Here is a 21,683-nt window from a genome sequence, read left to right as displayed (position 1 = left end):
AACCTGTTTTGTTTATCAATTTCGAATCCATGACACTTTCAAGATTGGTCTCTAGGTATTTTATGTTAGGTCTGATCAAATAATTGAACCGGTACCCCTCTCCTAGGAACTGACCGTTAGGCCACTTCACAATGGGCATTCCACTTGCTTAGACCATATTCCACTTGCTAAGACCATGAGCTCTCCCCTCCAGACTTTCCCAGGATCAGGACCTGCACAGAGAATTCTCCGCCCAGAAAAAGCCCGCCTCCAGTCCTTAAAACCTCTGACTCCCCACCTTTGGGGGCTGGTGCCATTTTGGGGCTCAGCCCATCTGGGTATCCAGATGACCTAATAGGGGCTCCAGTTGCGCAATCGGTTAGCGCGCGGTACTTATAAGACAGATGACCTAATAAATTCACAATCCCTTACCACTTTGGCCACATGCGTTCCTCCTTGGGTGACCCTAACATTTTATTTCAATTACTATGTTATATTAGTAACCAAACCCAATGCAACCTTCAGTTCTGACACAAAATCCACCACATAGCAGGTTTTCTCAGCCTCAGTGCTGTTGACGTTTGTGGCTGGTTAGCTCCTTGCTGTGGGACCTGCCCTGTGCATTGTAGATAGTTAGCAACGTCCCTGGCCTCTACCCACTAGATGCCAGCAGCGCCTCCACCCCAGGTGTGACATCAAAAATGTCTCCAAACATTGCCCAATGCCCCCCGGGGGACAAATCACTCCCTCTTGAGAACCACTGTACTGAAGGAACTTCAAAAAGAAACATTCTAACGTGTTTAGAAAAGTTATAAATGAACAAAGTTAAAATATTCATGTAGTATTAAAATAAAAGTTTCCATTCTACCTCATCCCATCCCATGTCCCAGAGGAATCCTTATTTAACCATTTCTGTATTTTAATTTTTAATCAGTGCAAACAAATTAATCTCATCCTTTTAATTTTCATCAAGTTTTACATTCTAGCCTAAGAAAACTGTGCTTTTACAAGCCTTTAACCATCACCCTACTCCATGCTTTACCCTCCCTGCCCTTCCCGCCCGCCTCAGTTAGCGGTCTGTTTGCTAAGTCCCCCCATACAAATTCCTGTGCCTTTACTTACATAACAACATCCCCATACACAACACACGGTATTGTTGTGGGGGTTTCTTTTTGATGCAAATGGTATCATACGCTGCACGTAAATTTGACCAAGGCATAGTTTTCTGCAGTATGGATATACCATAGTGGGTTTTTCTTTGCTTATTTTAATTTGTATCAAGCTTGACATGTTTTTTTTTTAAGTTGACATTATTAAAAAGTCAAATAATGGTAAGAGACTTATAACAAAAAGGTCATCAGTTTGCTTACCCACCCTTCCCGGGCTTTAACCTTTTCTTTTGGTATTTTCTTCCATATTTCTAGAAAACATTTATTCTGCTATCTCTCGAGAAAGCAAAATGAGACATTATCTACTGACTTATTGTTATCATAGCTGACAATAAAAATATGCATAGTGAAATGGAATAAATACTTATCTATCAGCAATTACTTTAAATGCAAATGGATTAAATGCTCCAATCAAAAGACATACGATGGCTGAATGAAGTACAAAACAAGACCCTTACATATGCTGTCTACGGAGACTCACTTCAGGTCAAAAGACACACACAGACTGAAAGGACAGGGGTGGGAAAAGATACTTTATGAAAAAGAAGTAGCTAGGGTAGCAATACTTACACCAGACAAAATAGACTTTAAAACAAAGGCTATAATAAAGAACCCAGCAATTCCAAGTCTGGGTATTTATTCAAAGAAACCCAAAACACTAAATGAAAAAGACATATGAATCTCTATGTTTACTGCAGCATTATTATAGATATAGAAGCAACCTAAGTGTCAATCAATAGATTAATAGCTAAAGAAGTGATGCATATGTACAATGAAACATGATTCAGCCATAAAAAGAAATGAAATCTTGCCATCTGCAACAACCTGGATGGACCTAGAGCAGTGATGGCGAACCTTTTGAGCTCGGCGTGTCAGCATTTTGGAAAACCCTAACTTAACTCTGGTGCCGTGTCACATATAGAAATTTTTTGATATTTTCAACCATAGTAAAACAAAGACTTATATTTTTTATATTTATTTTATATATTTAAATGCCATTTAACAAAGAAAAATCAACCAAAAAAATGAGTTCGCGTGTCACCTCTGACATGCATGTCATAGGTTCGCCATCACTGACCTAGAGTGTACTGTGATGAGTAAAATAAGTCAAACTGAGAAAGACAAATACCATCCATCTGATTTCACTTACATTGGAATCTAAAAAACAAAATAAACAAGTAGACCTGAAACAGAACGTTTTGATGGTTGTGGGGGATGGGTAAAAAGAGGAGGAGATTAAGATGTATAAATTGCCAGTTATAAAAAGTCACAGGGCGGTAAAGTACAACATAGGGAATAGTCAGTAATAGTGCAATAACTGTGTATGGTGTCAGATGGATGTGAGATGTATCAGGGTGATCACTTCATAAGTTATATGATGTCTAATCACTGGGTTGTACACCTGAAATGAATGCAATATTGTATGTCAACTCCAATTGAAAAAATAAAAAAAATGTTTTTTAAAGGGTGGAAAAGTGCCCTGGCCGGTGGCTCAGTTGGTTGCAGAATTGGGTCATACACCAAAAGGCTGCGAGTTCAATTCCCAGTCAGGCACAGACCTACACTTCAGGTTCCATCCCTGCGCAGGGGCGCAACTGATTGATGTTCCTCTTTCATATCAGTGTTTCTCTCTCTCTCCCTCTTTCCCTTCCTCGCTCTCTAAAAATCACTAAAAAGAGATGCTCAAGTAAGGATTTAAAAAAAAAGGGTGGAAAAAGTAAGCCAAGTTTTTCAACTAGCAGAAAAATATTTGTGAATCATATATCCAGAATATATAAAGAATTATTTAAACCCAAAAATAAGAAAATGAACAATCCAATTAGAAAATGGACAAAAGACTTAGATGATTCATGCTGATGGCAAAGAAACACATGAAAAAAATGTTCAGCATTGGTTATTAGGGAATACAAATTAAAACTACAATGTGACACCACCTACAGTCATCAGATGGTTAAAATAAAAAATACTGACAGTACCAAATGTTGACAAAGGTGTAAAGAAACTGGATCTCTCATTTATTGCTGGAGGGAAGATAAAATAAGAGAGTCACTCTGGAAAATTGTTTGACTTTTTTTTTTAAAGTTAAACATACATTACATATATATGATCTAATAATTGGACTCCTGAGCATGTATCCTAGAGAAATGAAAACATATGTGTGTACAGAAATCTGTACACGAATGTTCATAGTAGTTTTATTTGTAATAGCTCCAAACTGGAAACAACCCAAGTGTCTTTCAATGGGCGGATGGCTAAATAAACTGGGGGACATCTGTATCACAGAATATTACTTAGTCATCCAAAGAAACTATTGACACGCACAGCTTGGATCTATCAGCATATATTCATTAAGCTGAATAAAAAATCCAATTTCAAAAGTTTACATATATGATAATTCCATTTATATGACATTTCTGAAATGAAAACAAACTATAGATATGGAGAACAGATCATTGGTTGCCAGGAGTTACAGAAGAGGGGTGTGTGTGTGTGTGTGTGTGTGTGTGTGTGTTTATAAAGATGGTAGTAGAGGGAATTATTTGTGGTGACAAAACAGTTCTATATTTTGATTGTGGTGATTCACAAGATAAAATGTCATAGAACACTGCACACAGACATAGACAAACAGAAAAAAAGAGAAAGGCATGCATGCAAAGACTAGTGAAATCCAAGGTCTGTAGTCTAGTTAAATGCATTGTGTCAGTGTCATTTTCCTAGTTTTGACAATGTACTAAAGTTATAACTATAGTTCTCACTGGAGGAAGTTGGTGAAGGACACGAAAGACCACTATGTATAGTTCTTGTGAATCTATAATTATTTCAAAATAAAAGGTTAAAAATTTTTTTTCTGTTTTTCATTTTCTTTGTTGTTTGGGGATGATTTTTTGAAAGGAGAAAGGGACTGAGATGTGTTTACTCCACCATCTCCAAAAGTCATTATTATTTTTTTTCATTATTATTTTTAAATAATATAGGCCATACCTTATTAACTTTTAAAAATAAACAATTTTGTAGACGTATTTTTTCTGATCAATAAAATACTGAGTAGTAATATTTTTAACTCTTTGGGCTATGTCAATTTTTATAAAAACTCAAAAGGTACAAATAAGAATACCATGTAAAGTACGTCTCTAATTCTCTCCCTATAGACAGCCACTGTTGGTAATTTGTTGTAAATCTTGGGTACCATTCCACAGTTTCCTATGGATCACAGTGTGTGTTACTTGTACTGTCACTATAGTAATAGGAACTTTTGGTGGAGTCATTCATCACAGGCAGCAGGTAACAGCTAGAGACAAGAGGAGGCATTTGACACTATCAGATTCATGATCTTCTCCTTTTCCACATTAACATGCATAAAGACAAGCCACACTTTATTATTTAGTGTGGGTGCCACAATATTTTGTGGTATTAGATACACACACATACACACTCAATGCAGGAGACTAAGAGTTGACTAGCTAATTACTGCTCTGAGGTTAAACTCCAAGAACACTGTCTTATTAATTGTGTTGTAAATTTCTCTATGATTACATTAAAATATAATTGTAATTGTTATAAAATATTCAAGCAACACAAATGAAGTAGATGAAGTATCCATTCTTCACTGGCTGTTTCTTTAAAGAGAGCATCTTACCTCACTGCTGCTGACGCTTTGCAAGAGTATATTTTGGTTTTGGGTAACTGTCATATTGGTTGGAGAAGAGTTTGTATCATGACAAATGTCAAGCAATGATTCAGCATGTTCGTCTGCCAAAAGAAACATAATGTGTTTTGATAAGACTCATCTCAATTTTACAGGAAGATTTAGTTCTTGGTTCTAACAGCAGTTCCATTTTGTCAAAGATTTTTCTAAGATAGTGATCTGGGATCCTGATGAAGTTTCAGGGGGTAATTTTCACAGGAAGAGATGTGAGGACAACATGAATCCACAGAATAAATGAGGTTTTGTTTGTTGTTGTTTTTTTTTAAAATTAGGTAAAATTGCCAAGTGAAACCACTAACAATGGGCTGGAAATTACATTTGCTTTATAGTTTCCAAAGAGAAAAACATTTAGCTACTGTGAGCACACGTCCTGTCTAGCCCTGAAGCCACGTTAAATTGGCAAGTTTTGAACAACCATCAGTGAACTCCCCGTTAGCTCCTGAGGGGCACTGTTCTCATATTCATCCCCCTCCTGCCAGCCTGCCTTCTCCAAATAAGCATGGGCTCTTGGATGACAATGTCTTCCTCTTCCAATGGCTCTTCCATTTATCTTGTAACTGAAACAAGATTGAACAAGTGATCTATACTCAGACCCTCTATTTCTTCATCATATTCTCCTTCTTTACTCTTTGCAATCTATCTTCTGCCTCTATCCTGCTATTGAAAGTTCCCACTTCCTACCATATCTGCTTAGTAAGCTCTTTTCTAATTTGATGTTGTTTCCATTTATTCCTCTTACAACTCTCTCCCAATTCTCCTACATGCACGCCACTCTCTAGCGGTGGGTGCACCTCCTCGGCTCAGCCGCCCCGCAATTTTCTCCCCATCATCAATCGTTCAATGATCTTGTCCACTCTCAGGTCCTTACGATCTCTGTTGTGTAGAGAACTCCAGGACTAATATATCAACCCATGCTTTCCCAGAAGCCCTATCCTACAGAAAATTGCTACTTGAAAGTGCCCAGATTCCATCAGTACGATTTTTTTTAGAACACATTACCTTCAGTATCCTCACAAAGCCAGTGTTCTTCTAGCTTGTTGATTGTATTCCCATCTCCCCACATCCCAGGGCCGAACCTTTGAAATCATGTTTGACTCAACTCTCACTCAACTTTTGTCTTTGTGTCTTCACTACTATCAACTTTACATCACCAAGTTCTGTGAATTCTTCTTTCACAATAAACGCACCACATCCAGCACCTCCCAGACCACTACAACACCTTGCCCAAGGACTCTTTTCCTGGTTCTTTCCACCATATACTTTCTTAATAGAGTTCCCTGCCATGATTCTCTTTCTTTGAATCCATCCTACACAATAAGAACAGGTTAATTTTCCAAAAACATGGCTTCCATCATTCTCTGGTTCAAAATTCTTTAGGGATTCTATTTTATTGGGGAAAAAAGGGATAGCCTTAGCTTTACATTTAAGGGGTCCTCAATGGACACACCTTCTTTATGCATCTGACGTAATGTGTTCATTTTCCCTGACATGAACTTTCAATTTGGACTCCTGTTTGGCCCTGAGATGACCATGCTCCCTTACAGCCTGGTGCCTCTGCTCCACAAAATCAAATCCCATAATTTTATAAGGACTGGACTGAGTCTCACCTCTTTCATGAGACCCTCTTAAGTATACCCCTGTTTCCTGACCGGACGCATCAAACAAAAAGTCCATTAAACAATAAAGTCAAGCAGGTTGCACAAAATCATGTGTCACTCAGCAGCATTTTTTTCCATTATGCCTTTTGCTGTGGCTGTCACCATGTCTTTACTCAGACTATCTTTCCCCATCTATATCTAACCTTCTCTTTTTTCCTTCCTACCATATCTCATCCAGCATTTAAGAACTACCATAAGTCCCTTCCCCTTCCTGTTCCCAATAAGTTCATTCTCCTCTGACTTATGTGGTATGTCCCTGACCATACTGAGCACTTTCAAAAGTTTGCACCATATCTTAGACTTCTTTGCATCCCTCAGAGAACCCAGCCATGGGCTTTCAGTCACTGCTCAATTAATATTTGTCAGATAGATTTCTTAAGATGGATCCATCAAATACATGTAGAAAAAGAAAGATGTCTAGTAGGGCCCTTATATTTGGGGAAATTTGAAAGTGAAATAGGAATATTTACCTGGTTTTGGCAAAGAATTCATTAGAATGTCCAATAACTGCTGTTTCTTAAAACTCTTTATTTGTGACACATAATGTATTGCTGATTTTCCACTAAAATCACAGAGCTTAGGATCTCTAGGAGAAATAGAATCAGCATCAAAGCTTATTAGTTAAATCTGTTCAAAAAAGAAAATGAATATGGAAGGAAAAATATTGACATCAAATAAATGAAAGCAATCTCACATAGTTTGGGGATAACAATAATTACTTCTAAATGTATGAGATAGTGACAATGTTTTATAAAACACTAGAGGCCCAGTGCACGAAATCGTGCCCAGGTAGGGTCCCTAGGCCTAGCCTGTGATCAGGGCCATTTTCCACCCATTCACCAGTCCCAGTCCTGCCCCGCTACCAACACCCACCCCTGTTCCCTGTTCACCATCTGGCGATCTATCAGAGCCTGTGAGCTGGGGGGAGGGACCAAGAGGTCGGCTGTTCCACGTCCGCTCACCAGTCCCTAGTCCTGCTGCACCGCCACCACCCACCCCAGTTCCCCATGGCTCCCTGTTGGCCATCCAGCTATTGGAGCCTGTGGGCTGGTGTGAGGGACCAAGAGGTGGTCAATGCACCTCACAGTGACTGGTCGAGGTTGTTCTGGTCGTTACGCCGTTATGGTTGCTGGCCATTTATTATATAGGATTATGATATTTGCAGAAAATTTTTGAACATAAACTTTTATAATTCGTTAGTGATACATAAATTCAGTAAAGATAAAAACATATTGATAAACCATTGTTTTATCATTCCAAATAGTTGACTTGATTCTTTTTCTTTCCAATGTTTTAGCTAACTAGTTACCTTCTTGATATCTTTTTTCTAATGCTAACACCTAATCCTTTTATCATTCAAAATAGTAGAATGACATAATCTCTCTTTAAAATTAAGCTGATATGCTCTTGGTTGAGTGGAATGATCTTGTCATAAAATCTCTCTCTGTATGGTCTTTTCATTTTTCTTTGCTTTGCTCTGTGGTTTTTAAGCCCAATTGGCTGATCTTAGGGCTTCTTGCAACAGCACTAATATCCTCTCTATGCTGTACTGAGTCCTAACATCAGTGCAGAGAGATCCAGAGGATAAATGATGAGAATCTTATCAACAGGTCATAGTGAGGGAAACAATGATAAAACTTCATTAGTCATGTTCTGGGACAAGGAGAGAGTTGATCATGGTCTCTGGTCTAACACCTTTGAATTTGAATCTATTGTTATGGCACTGGGTAATGTCTTATGATCCACAACAATATTCTGTTATGGCCTTTTCTCCACCAAGGTCATGATTCAAAAGAAATAGCATGAGATCAAGGGTCAGGACACTGTCACTACCTCAATAAATGGCCTTAAGCAAGTCACTTAACTTCTAGGGACCTCAGTTTGTTCATCTGTCTTGATAGTGTTACTCCTTTGATCTTCTGTATTCTGGACCCACTTCAGGACTATTGAACACCCTCTCTGGGGTGGTATCTAGTAACTTCCATTGTTAACAATCTCCTCAGATATTTCTCAACACTAAATTCTGAGGTAGTGCCAAACTTCCATCTTCAACCTCTAATACTAACTAATTCTTTTAAAATAGCTCACATTCTAAAGTATACTTTTCTTTTTGAAGGCCCTTTTTCCTTTATTTTTTCCATAACAAAATCCACATGAAAAAGCTTGGGCCATCTGTTCTTATTTGATGACAAGATGTCTAGGTAACAAACAGCATTAGGAAACCAATTCTAACATGAGAGACTGTTTGTTAACCTCTGACTTTTTTCTTTGCCCCCTCCTAAAAGAACATGTTGGCATGTAGTAATTTCTAGGTAACTGGAAATCACTACTATAAATTGCTTTAGACAATGGACAATGCTTTCCAAAATAATTAGTAACATCTTAAAGGTAGGGAGCTACATACTACAGAATTATCTGACATTCCCAGTAACTACCAAAAGAGTAAGTATTTTAAACCAGGGTTTAACAAATAGCAAAGTATAATACAACCAGCTGTCCAAATTGCATGTTGTTGTATTTTTCCTTTCCAACTCTTTAATCCCAATTGGTGCCAAAAAACTTTTGTTTTGCTATTTTGGTTAGTTAAATTAATTATTCTAACTAGCTGTGGGTATTCAAAAAAAAATGTGTCCTATGCTTTAAAAGCTTCCTTATAAAAGCATCAAAATGTACCTCCTCAGGATATCCTAATGACCTGTTAGTTGGGTATCCTGAAGGTAGACAAAAAAAGAGAGAATATTTAATAAACAAAATAAAGGACCGATGTAATAAGAATAATAGATAGTGACATCTAGCATCTGTGCATCACTTTGCAACTATGAAGTCCCTTTTGTGAACATGCATGTGCATTTAGTATACATAATTTAAACATCGAAATGACTCCTGTAAGTAAGAATGGCATATATGCCCTTGCACTGGCGCTGACTGACCACTCATACTCACGCGCGGTGCCTGAGGAGCTCAGCCAGAACCTCTGCGGGTCTGTAGGCTCTTGACATCTCAAGACTCTCAAACAGGTCCACGTCTCTCACAGCCAGCATCAGAGGGGTCAGGCCATGCTGGTTTGGGAAATTTACATCCAGGAACTCTTCCGATGCCTTTAAAAATGTGAAGCTTTATTTATGGAATGTTTTTCTGAATGTCTATTTATACTAATCTTTGCATTTTCATTGCTTGGCCAAATTCTTATTTTGACTTCAATACCTTCTTTCTCAATATGTGTATTGGGAGGGAGCTGATGAATTGAGAAAACACAGGCCTGAGAGGCAGACAGACCTGGGGGGTGAACTTTAGCTTTTTAAGTTGGTTATTTAACCTCCTTGATAGGATTATATCAAGGACACTCTGTTAAACGGTGATTAAATAAGGGATGTCACCAGTTACACAATGAATAATTTTCATCTGGGATGTAATTATACCAAAAAAAAGGTGATATTTATCTAAAATCCAAATTTAACTGAGTGTCCTGTATTTTTATTTGCAAAACCTGGCAACCCTCCTCACAAACCTTCACAGTCCTCAGCTATAACGCAGGAATAACAGTGTGTTCCCTGCGGGGTTGTTTTGGTGATTGGAGAGCGTCACACACATGCTCAGTAAATGTTTGTGGAATGATGACTGAGTTACAATAGTAAGGCCACTCATTTAACTGCACTTATATAATAAAATGGTGGATATATAGGAGTTATTTGTTGTTTTAATGTTTTAAATTAATTAAAATTTTAATTTGGATAACTCAAAACTGAAAAGCTACTGCAAGGCCAAATTATCAAAATTGTTTATTTCATAGACCAAAGTAACTCACTAATTTTCACCTACATTTCACTTTATGCCATATGAATATAGTTAGTGTCTCTACCTCAGTTTCTCTAGGGACAAACTAGAGATAATGATATTACCTCAGAGTGGTGTTCTGGGAATTAATTAGTTAACTTTTTTTTCGGTCTCTGAAAAGAAACCACCTCTTATATCAATGTTTATTATTAGTTGGAACCAATATGAACATTTTGAAGCTTACCACAGCACATTAATTTTGTAGTCTTATAATACACATTAATTCAGCGTCTGTGGATTAGGCTCTGAGTCCAGTTATAGACATTAGTTTCTTAAAACTCGATTGCCAATCTTTAGGGGTGAAAAATGTGGTCAAGGAAACAGACATTGGATTACAACTATTGGTATGTTGCAAATACCAATAAAATAAAATTTATTGTCTTTCAAAAAAAATTCTAAGCCAGAATTCATGACATATGGCAATTTTAGATGGTCATTTAATACAACAAAAAATGTAGAGCCCTTTGGATTTTGTTGTATATTTTCTTGAACTCTAGGTGACTGTAATATTGTTCACTTTTCCTTTATCTATTTGTGTCTCTACCATGAGGGAATGGAAGAAACTGTTTCCTAGCAGCCATTGATTTTCTTTCAGCGAGAAGGTCATGTGATCTGACAGTATCTCTGAGGGGAAATGCCAAGAGTAAGCAGTGGCCACCAATAATTAGTGTCCTTCATTATGCATATGGTTTTGAAGTTTCATTGGGAAAGAATATCAACGGGTAGAAATCTAAACAAGATCAACACCCTAAGAAGAAAGCACTTAAAATGCATCCTCTTAACTCCTTTAGTCACAGCTAAGTATTATGCAAAGCATAGGCTCTCTGGTTCCCTTTTCAAGGTAAAGTTAATAACTGCAACTAGTCCAGAGGGATCTGAACAGCAGCTGTACAAATGGCACTGATGTCAAGGGAACGCTTCTGAGCAAGTTGACAGTGGCTCTCCAGGGGCACCCTGGGAGCGCATCATTTCCCGGGGGCGCTGCTGACTTGTAGCTTCCAGCTGCAGGAAGGGAAAAAGGCTGCTGCTTTGTTCTTTTATTATCTTGTTTTTCACCCCAGTGTCCTGTTTGATTCTCTTTCTTTCTCATATTTCCTGCCTGAAATTTCCTGGGACTGAGTTTGAAAAGAAGTTATTTTTCTTTAAAAGGAGTCATATGTAGTCTGTACCCACCGGCCTACATACCCAAAGGTAGAATTTAACACTGATTTGACTGACCAACAGTTGCTGAAGTTGTTCAAGATCACCTTGCCATGAACTTCGTAGAAGTTGCATTTGGGAAGCCTGGATTCCATTGGTGGCCAAGAGCTGTCTTTGGACATCACAATTAGCCACATGGACCGCGGTTTGATTGTCGTAATTGCAAAGGGTGATATCTGCTCCCTTTTCCAGAAGAAACTCAACAACCTGCAATACCACAACATTCTTATTTCGCATTTTTCAGTGCCAATGGTGTTTTCAGGGCTGAGTGGAAATTTACTTAGATATGGCTTCTATTCATGATATAGGAAAGGAGATTAAAAGGGGCATAAGAATGAAGAATTGATTTGAAGCTGGTGATTGCTATTTGCCTTTTTAAAAAATCTCCATGATGTGGATGGTTTGAGGATACTATAGTTTTTTCAAACTGGAGGTCTGTATTTCATGTTAAATCCACATAACACATTCAAGTCCTATTAGTATCATCTGTAGTTTAGAATATCAAACCCCAAAACTCAGGCTTATAAGTTATTGAATGTTACGAGTATTTCTAGGGAAAGAATGAACTCTGTTTAAAATGATGGAGGCTTAATTTATTCAACAAATATGGTCTGAGTGACTAGTGCATGTGTCAAGAACTGTTCTTGGTGCTGACACTGCAACAATGAACAAGACAGATGACCAGACTTTAAGGCATTTACAATCTAGTGAGGAAAAGAGACGGATAAAAAGGCAATTGCAACACAGTGTGATATATGCAACGATAGAATAAGTACAGAAAGCTGAGGGGGCACCTAGAAGAAACCTAATCAGCTGTCTTAGAGGGGCTGGGAAGACCTTCTGGAGAAAGTGATGTCTAAGTTGAGAATTGTGGAATCAGACTCAGTTAACTAGGCAAAGACTGCTGGGAAAGATTGTTCCAAGCAAAGGATATAGTATGAACAAAGTATTGTGAATGCTATGGACAGAATTGTCTCCTAAAAATCCGTATGTTGAAGCCCTAACCTGCAATGTGATTGTATTTGGAGAGAGGGCCTCTAAGAAGTAATTAAAGGTAAAAAGGTTATAAGAATGGGACCCTGATCTGATAGGATTAGTGTCCTTGTAAGAAGAGACATCATCTCTATCTCTTTACTTGTCTCTCCCTCTCCCTCTCCCTCTCCCTCTCCCTCTCCCTCTCCCTCTCCCTCTCCCTCTCCCTCTCCCTCTCCTTCTCCCTCTTCTTCTCCCTCTCCCTCTCTCTCCCGATACCAAGCCAAGAAGAGAGTTCTCATCAGAAACTGAGTCAGCCAGAACCTTGATCTTGGCTTCCCAGCCTCCAGAACTATGAGGAAATACATTTCTGTTGTTTGAGCCCCCAAGACCATGGTATGTTTGTTATGGGAGCCCAAACTAATACAGTGGACAAGAAGACAAAGAACATTCAAAGCTCTGGAAGGAGGAATGTATGGCTGGAGCTCAGGAAGTGGGAAGCAGGAGTAGGAGATGTGATGAAATCATCAGCAGCTAAATTGAAAGGCCTTACCAACAACTTTTTGGCAATTAATGTTATAATCTTCAGGGAAATGAGGAGCCAGTAAAAATTTTGAGCAGAGAAATAACATGATCAGATAAGTATTTTTCAAAATCACTCTGGCTGCTGAAATGGATTGATGTGGGGAAGAGTGGACGTTGGGAGACCAATGAGATCATAGAGATATGATGGCGAGGAATAAGAGAAATGGCAGAGGCACTGACCGCCTTTGTTTTTAGACTATGTTTTTAAAGATAGTTGTATGGTGAGCAACCTTGGGAAACAGACATAGTGTCTCCCTCTGGAACACTGGGAAGACTTACTGATTGGCTATTATAAAAGACTCAGGTTTCCTAAGTTCAGGGTTCCTCTCTTATAATCCAATCCACTGTATGTGTAGGTATCACCTCTCTATGCTGCCCTGTGGAAATTGGGGCTCAGGGAACTGAAGCAAATGCCAGCTATTACTATTATGAATAATAAACTGTGACTTTTCTCTGACTCAGGAGTCTGGTGTCTTCTGCCAGACTCTGAAACTGTGGCAGGCAAAATGATAGCTTGCCTATAAGGAGAAAATCTCAGGTGCTTCACAGTTGATAACTTTTGCAAAAGTGAGATGATGAGAGAGAAAGGCATGACAGAGGAAGAATGAGGGAAGTTCATGGGGAATGGTAACAAATATGTTAATTAATTTGTATGGTAAATTGGACAATAAAGGATCCTCCACTTTATTGATAATACATGACTGTTTAAGGAACTAAAAAGGAAGGTAGTTACAGGCTGTGTATCAGGAAATAAGTTCAAAACAGCTATTTCCAGGTTTTTGATAATTCTTCTGTATCTTCCTCACCAATTTGCCAGTCAGCCTCAGGTTCATGCCATTGTAGCAGATAAAGCCAAGATTTGTTCTGGGCAGACGGAAAATTCTACTCCCTTTCAAACAACAGTTACAGAGATGCATATCTTCACTGAGGATGGAAGTAGGAAAACTCATAATTAAAATGGTAAAAACAAACAAACAAACAAACAAAAAAAACACAGGCTAACTTGAACTTTGGCTGGTTCACTTGGACTACAGGTGGTAAGATGCGTGATGCTTGTTACGGAGGAATGGTAATAGCTATCTTGCAGCTTGGCTCTGCCTGCTGACAACCTTAGATCCATTTAATGATGAAAGTAAAGCCTCGGATTTTTTTTTCCAGTGGGTTTAGCTACTTTAAGGGAGCAATGGCTCTCTTGAGGATTTCCCTGAGACAGAAAAATTCCCATGATAAACTATAGCTGAGGCATTAACTAGTGTTCAGGAGCTCACTGGCCTGGATTGGGTTACAATACTGATGAAGGCGACTCACTGGAGAAAGAAATGGACACAAAGAAATCTAGACAAATTCTTATGATTAGTCCCACTGCCCCGGAACATTCCCCTAGACCTTATGTCAAAATCAGGTAAAATTTTAAGAGATATTATCATGAAAATGAGTCAGCAAATTATTTATATTAATGTAGAATCCTTAAATTTTTTTAAAAAAGGTCTGCTGTGAAAGTTAAGCCTGAGTCAACCAAAGACTTCAAACGTTGAAGCTCCAGTCAGAGAGCACTGGGGCCGTCACCAATGAGCCCTTGCCTGGAGCTGAAATAGATGGCGCCAGTAATAATTACTTTCCCACCTGCCATAGGGCTTCAGGTGGGCTGAAAACATCAGGAGTTCATTTAGTTGAACAACAAGAAGCCTCCATGTTTCTGGAAACCAAAAGTAAATGTACCTTGCCTATTGGCCTGTAACCACTCTTTCTCCACGTTCCTAACCCCTCCACAGCCTCCTGTACCTCAACCTCATCTGCTTTAAGGAAAAAGAGCATTAGATGTGGGACCACGGAACCCTATCTTCAAAGGGACTGAAGATCATGGCCACCCATGGGAGTATGTTGGTGAACTTTGGGGAGGGGAGAGACACAAACCTTTATGGCTCCCTTGAAGCCACATTGCTTGCTGCCCAGATCCTTGGGGCAAGTGAGTGTATGAATTCAGCTAGTGGGGTTTGGGCATGTTTTGCAGTGGGGAAGGAAATCTAACGTGGCTTTGTGGGTGGTGCCCTTTGGTCAATTCAATGTACTATGGCTGCAGCTTCTATCTCTGAATCTGTAATAGGAATTAATATATTACAAGTGTATACCTTCCCAATCCCATTAAGTGTCAGGGAGGATTCTTTTAACCATGATGAGTTACTATGTAGAGAAGTACAAATATCTTTGGATTCCCTGATCCTTTTGAGTCTCTCTGTAACTGATAGTTTTGTCAATTGGGGAGCCTTTGGCAAAGGGAGGAAGTTTTCACCCACAGGTGTCCTTGGGGAGCCTCCCTGACATGTCCAAAAGGTACATCACTTTTGAAAAGTGGATATCAGCTTGCTAGTGGCTCTTATCAAAACACCCTCGTGAAAGAAAATATCCCGGCTCTCCAAAACTGTAATAAGCACCTTATATTTAACTGACTGCTGGGTCAGCCAGATAGCCCAATTTTAATTGCCAATTACCTTAGCCTCACCAAGAAGTATAATAACAACAGTGGCCAACAGCCCCAGATCTTGCACCTTCCATGTAAAACACTTATCAACACTTCACTCCCATTCCTGTAGCCACCAGTCACTCATTCTGTGGGGCAAATGAACGCTACTAGGCTACTGGCACGGACAGACAGTACTGATAATCCTTCTAAATCAAGGACCAGGCTCAATCATTCAGACTGAATTGGGAATCTTCAGGCTTACCGGCCAGCTGAGAGGCCACATGGAGGCACTATCAACCTGTGCCCCCTTACTAATGTAGTTCCCACTTGTGGGGGTGGGGGATGCGGGGAACAATGGTAAACACCTCCTCCCCCCCGCCAAGGAAAGATACTTATTGTGTGAAAACCTGACATTAACTCGTATCCCTTCTGAAAACATGATGACTTATGCTTTAGGGGTGGTCATAAGAGAGCCTCAGATCTTTAAGGAAAGACTATCCGTAGATGATGTAGCCTCAGATGACTTCGGAGCTCTCCCCAAAATGAAGCTACTATTGGTTATTTGGGGAGCTTCCAGGGATAGTTGACTTGTCATTTGAGCCCCCTGTGGATAAGTATTCCTAAGATAGAAGTCATACAATTAGACAAAGTAGGACAATTTGTCCCTAAATAGAAGTTACCAATAACACTACCTCATCCCTGAAAGACTTTCAGATCATCAGTCAAGTCACTGGCCAGGGGTTGTTACAGATGATAGAATTGCCCTAGACTTCCCGCTTGCGGGCCAAGGTCAAGTCATGGCTAATACATGCTACTATATCTGGACTGATGCCTTAGACTGAATGGGACAATCAATAGAGAAACTTAAGAAGAAAGCCACCTGGTTTTCTATGGCAGATCCTGATGGTTTATGGGATTTGTTCAGCTGGAGGAGTCCAGGACCCTGCATAACATGGTTGAGGCTAGCCTACAGTAATGGCCTCATTCTGCTGCTTGGAGTCCTATATAGTAGCTTTATGTAGATGTTGTCTGAGACAAACTGCTGGATTTGGGCCTAGCCTCTGTTGGAAAGATTAGTCAGAGTGACCAGCAGAGTGGTGAACTCATGGAAAATTCACCAGAAACCAAGACAATGTAGAAATGGAGGGTAGATATCTTTAGGAGAGAAGTTTCCCTGAATCTCTTACATTCCTACAAGTCTAATGAACAGAAGCACTTACTGCCTTTTCCCCAGACTCTCTTTTCAAGCTTATTCGTGTAGTGTTTGTATAGTGAATAGCCTTGGCTAGAGATAGTATCTCCCTCTGGAGCAAAGAATAGGTTTGCTGAATGCCCATCATAAAAGATATGGCTTCCATAAATTTAGGGTTCCTCTCCTGCAATCCAATCCACTGTTTGAGCAGAGGTCTCCTGGTCCCCTTCCTATCATCCTGTGGGAATTGGGGAACTGACGTAAAACTGATTATACTCTGGCAAATGCTATTGTTTCTCACCCTGTGTTGTTTCTTCTGACAAGAATCCAATAAATTGCATCAGGCTAACTTGAAGAGGCCCAAAAGAGGAGTGAAAGTGGTCGGAGGAGGATGTGGGTTCAGTGAAGGTGCTTGTTAATGTATGTGTCATCAGAAGGGAGATATCTCAGTATATTATATGCTAATGGAAAACAGCATCCCTGTTTGCAATAATAGAAATATGGAAACTGCCCACCTGTCCATCAAAGTAAGATAGACAAGTTGTGGCATAAATGGAATATTAAATAGCAGTAAAAATGAGAAACCACAGCTACATGTGTTGAAGTGGGTGAATCTCAAAAACATAATAATGAACAGAAGTAAGTTACAGAGACTCACATGCAGTGCAAATTTGTTCTTATGAAGTTCAAAAACAGGAAAAATAAACAATGAATTATTTAGGAATATGTGGAAAAGTAGCAAAACTAAGGAAATGATTAACCCAAAATTCAAGATAATGATTATAAAGTATGGGGGATACAATTAAGGAGGAACAGATAGAGGGCTTTTTTTTTTTTTTTTTTTTAAATATATTTTATTGATTTTTTTTTTTACAGAATGGAAGAGAGAGGGATAGAGAGTTAGAAACATCGATGAGAGAGAAACATCGACCAGCTGCCTCCTGCACATCTCCTACTGGGGGTGTGCCCACAACCAACGTACATGCCCTTGACCGGAATTGAACCCGGGACCTTTCAGTCCGCAGGCCGACGCTCTATCCTCTGAGCCAAACCGGTTTCGGCGACAGAGGGCTTTTGATGCATGGTTATGTTCTGATTTTTGGCTTGGCTGATGGGTATATGGACACTAGTCTCATTTTTCTTTAAGTTGTGCACACATGCTTCTTTTTAAAAAGCATACATAACATTTTAGAATTTGTTTAAAAGGTGTTAATAGAAACAAATCAAAAGAGGGGGGAAAAGCTAAGAATTAGTCAAGAGAGAGGCTAATTGAAGTGGCCAGCAGGGTTAAGGACCACTTGCATTTAGATTCCCAAGAACTTGCAGAGGTACTGACCTATGCAGCTGAGTGAAATTTGTCTTTTTCACTGTAGTTTTTCCATTCTAAGCCCTTTTCTATTCCCCTTATATTCTATTCCCTTCTTGCTGACCATCTCCAATTCCAAGTGCTCATATTGTTCTCACTTTCACCAGCATTCTTTTAATCCTTATTTGAGGATATGTTTTTATTAATTTTGGGAGAGGGAGAGAGAAAAAGAGAGAGAGACAGAGAGAGAGAGAGAGAGAGAGAGAACATCAACTGGTTGCCTCTCAATCAGGGATCGAATATAAAACCTAGGTATGTGCCCTAGCTGGGATTGAACCCTCAACCTTTTGGTGTATGGGATAACACTTTAACCAACTAAGCCACCCTGCCAGGGCTCACCTGCATTCTTTATTTTTTAATTTAAATTCTTTATTGTTTAAAGTATTACATAAGTCTCCTTTTCCCCCCATTGACCTCTCTCCGGCCTCCCCCACCCCCCAGCACATACTCTCACCCTCACCTGCATTCTTAAAAAGAATCTTATAAGTTCCCACACACAATGGTATAAATGATCAATAATATCCAAATGGATTATTTAATCATTAGTTTATCCATTTAATAGATATTTATTAAGCACCTAGATGTGTGAGGCACTATAGATGGATATATAACTAAAACAAAGAGGACAATCTTGCGTCCTTGTCCATTTTACTGTTATTTATTTACTCCTTACTCCCTACTTTCATGATTATATGCACTTGTTAGAATAGGGCACACTTTTCTAGGTCTAATGAAGTTGAGGGTGGGGAGTGAAAAGGAGGAAAAAACTCAGACCCCGTTATGTGGTCCCACTAGACCCGTGGTTGGCAAACTGCGGCTCACGAGCCACATGTGGCTCTTTGGCCCCTTGAGTGTGGCTCTTCCTAAGCCGTAGGAGTACCCTAATTAAGTTAATAACAATGTACCTACCTATATAGTTTAAGTTTAAAAAATTTGGCTCTCAAAAGAAATTTCAATTGTTGTACTGTTGATATTTGGCTCTGTTGACTAATGAGTTTGCCGACCACTGCACTAGACCATAAGCTCCTCAAAGGTGACATCTGCATTTGATTCAACTTGGTATCCAACATGAAGTCTAGTATTCTGTTGACCGAGTAGGGGAATAAATAAAGATGGCGACTGTCTAGATTATTTAGGTTCTCCCAGTTCTCCTTCCAGTTGCCCCTCACTCTTCCTCCCCCGCCCCTCCATCCCCCACCCCCTGCTTTCTGCCTTCAGACATTCTTTCATGGAGTTGGGTGGTAATGCTATTCCCAAACATCCCATCTTGGAATCCTTAGTTAGACGAGTATCCATGGGCCCCGCACACCACATGTTACCTCTGCTAGATTTTCTTCTGCTGCAGTAATGAGAGGTGTATTCCCAGTCTTTGGATGCTGAAAGTCAAGGTTTCCAAGAATGGAATGGACTTTAGTAATATGGTCACAGATGAGTTCCACATCACCTCTTGAAACTACTTCCAGCAAATCATGAATCAGTTTATTTTTATTCATCTTGCTCATTCCATATAATTGCCTTTAAGAGAAAATAAACAATTTAATTACAGGAAAGATAACAAAGCAGTGGGTAATTCAAATGTAACAAAGTCTATCTTTAGGTCTCATTTATTTCTTTTATGTGTAAAATGCTATAACATTTCTTAAAGACAATTTTTTAAAAGGAGAAAACCCCATAATCCCACCAGTCTTGGTTCTTTGCACACATACAGGGAGGAGTAAAAGTAGGTTTACAGTTGTGAGTACGTGAGACAGTTTATTTTTGCATTTTATTTATTAATTATTGTATTATTTTCCACATGAACAACTGCAAACTTACTTTTGCGCCACGTTGTATTTTAAATTGGGAACAATAATAATTTTACTATCACTTTTCAAGATCTGTTGTGGTACAGGATAAGAAAGGATGCTCAACATGAGAATGGAAAGAGCACAAGTTGTAGAGCGTGACAGACCCAAACTCAAATCCCTCACCCACAGATTATCAACTGTGTAACCGTGAGCATGTCACTCAGCTTCTCTGAACTTTATTCCCTCAACTTGAAAATGGAAATGATATTCCACTTTTCAAGTGGTTGGTGAGGATCTGAGATACTATATGCAAAGTATTGGCTTGTTCTATTGGTGAGAGTTCTTGTAGGATTTCATTTTCTTTAGCGTTGTTTTTAAAATCCCTGTAATTATTTTCTTTTTGAAAGTCCAATCTTCCCAACAATACTGTAAACTCCTTAATTGCCGGGACATTCTGTGCCTTCTGCTGTTGTAACCTCCATAATGCAACTCAGGGTGAGTCATTGATGAGTGTGGTGGCACCACCATTCTAGATTTTTCAGGGAAGTCCTAATTTTAAGTATCCCAGCTCAGTATTCCAAATCATTGAAATATTTCTTAAATAGCATTTTTTGAAATCACCAAACCACCTATCCAGAATCTCTTGCTGTTGGAAAAGCACAAACTCCTTTGTCAAACTCTATATTCCAATTCCAGCTTCTGGCACCATCGTCACCATGTTATTTCATTGAGTGGGCAATTTATTTGCGGTGAGCTGGCATTTGGTTGAAAGCAGAAAAGCAAAAGGCCCATTTCATAGTACAACTTTGTGGGGGAAAAGCTAAAGGAAAAAAAAAAGAAAAGATCTAGAATTGGTCTTTAATCTTCTAAATACACAAATGCCTTCAGAATTCATGGGCTAGACTACATGTACTTTCACCCCAGAGCTAGTACTATTTGATAAATTCATCCATTCATTTAAGAGGATGCTATTGTCCTTCAGCATCTTTCATAGACCTGTCACATAGAATATAGTATAAAATAGTTAAGACAAAATACAAAAAAGAAAGTACATAATTATCAAAGCAAACAATAGATATTGAATCTTATAGATACTAGAGAAATGCGATAGCCACATGGGCTGGAGCACTCCATGATAAGAAAGGTATCAATAATATTTGGAGACTCAGAGTGAAGAAGAAAGGGCAGTTTTGAGGGGAGGAAGGACATGAACAAAGGCCAATACCCAGGGTCAACGAGGAGAGAGTGGAGTGGGTGGGAATTCACACTTTACTTCTGACTAGGTTGGGAAGGCCAGGGGGAGTTCTGAGTATTGCCTTTTAGGAACACTTGTACTTTAGGAAGATTATTATCATAGAGAATAGAAAGGTAGAAACAAAAAATTGAAAATAAAATTTAGAGGGCCTGTGACACATTGGCCATAGATAATGAAAGATGGGGCCAAGAGGATGGGGTTGGGCAGCTGTGGGGATGTGATGCAGGAAGAGACAGGCATTTGCTTTTTTGGAATGAGGTCAGCAACAGAGTCAGCACATAAGTAGTGTGTGGGTTCTCAGCTTCCTGTAGGAAAGACTTCACAACACGTGTCCAGGTGGGTTTGAGAGCATGTTTATTAATGCGGGGGACAGTGAAACAAAGAAGAAATGAGGGTAGAAGAAGCAACAGGAGAGAGCCTGGGAGGGGCTCTGCTTTGGCTCCCTAGAAATGTGATAGGAAATGATTGAGCCCAGATGGGGCTGCTGTGAGCTCACAGGGAAGTGAAGGTCACAGTGAC

The 21,683-nt window shown here is 39.3% G+C and overlaps 1 protein-coding gene across 3 annotated transcripts in view; it reads right to left on the bottom strand.

Moving 5' to 3' along the window:
• The window catches only part of MAP3K19 (mitogen-activated protein kinase kinase kinase 19), a 47,727-nt gene extending 28,163 nt beyond the window's left edge, over nucleotides 1-19,564 (bottom strand). For 2 of the 3 annotated variants that reach the window (XM_070423087.1, XM_070423088.1), the window contains exons 1-4: nucleotides 11,594-11,728; nucleotides 9,456-9,610; nucleotides 6,983-7,098; nucleotides 4,786-4,898 (exon numbers count right to left, since the gene is read on the bottom strand). In XM_070423087.1, coding sequence (XP_070279188.1) covers nucleotides 4,786-4,898; nucleotides 6,983-7,098; nucleotides 9,456-9,610; nucleotides 11,594-11,683 — 474 coding nt within the window. In that variant the 5' untranslated portion in view covers nucleotides 11,684-11,728. Of the gene's footprint in view, nucleotides 1-4,785; nucleotides 4,899-6,982; nucleotides 7,099-9,455; nucleotides 9,611-11,564; nucleotides 11,754-19,441 lie in introns of those variants that run through there. The other variant, XM_070423085.1, reaches the window with a different exon arrangement.
• Between the last annotated feature and the right edge of the window lie 2,119 nt (nucleotides 19,565-21,683).

Source organism: Myotis yumanensis, unplaced genomic scaffold (assembly GCF_028538775.1).
Source record: "Myotis yumanensis isolate MYYU_CA2020_CCGP unplaced genomic scaffold, mMyoYum1.0.hap1 SCAF_8, whole genome shotgun sequence".
Classification (NCBI taxonomy): domain Eukaryota; kingdom Metazoa; phylum Chordata; class Mammalia; order Chiroptera; family Vespertilionidae; genus Myotis; species Myotis yumanensis.
Note: the sequence above shows the minus strand (reverse complement) of the source record. Positions and strands in the feature narration are given on the sequence as shown.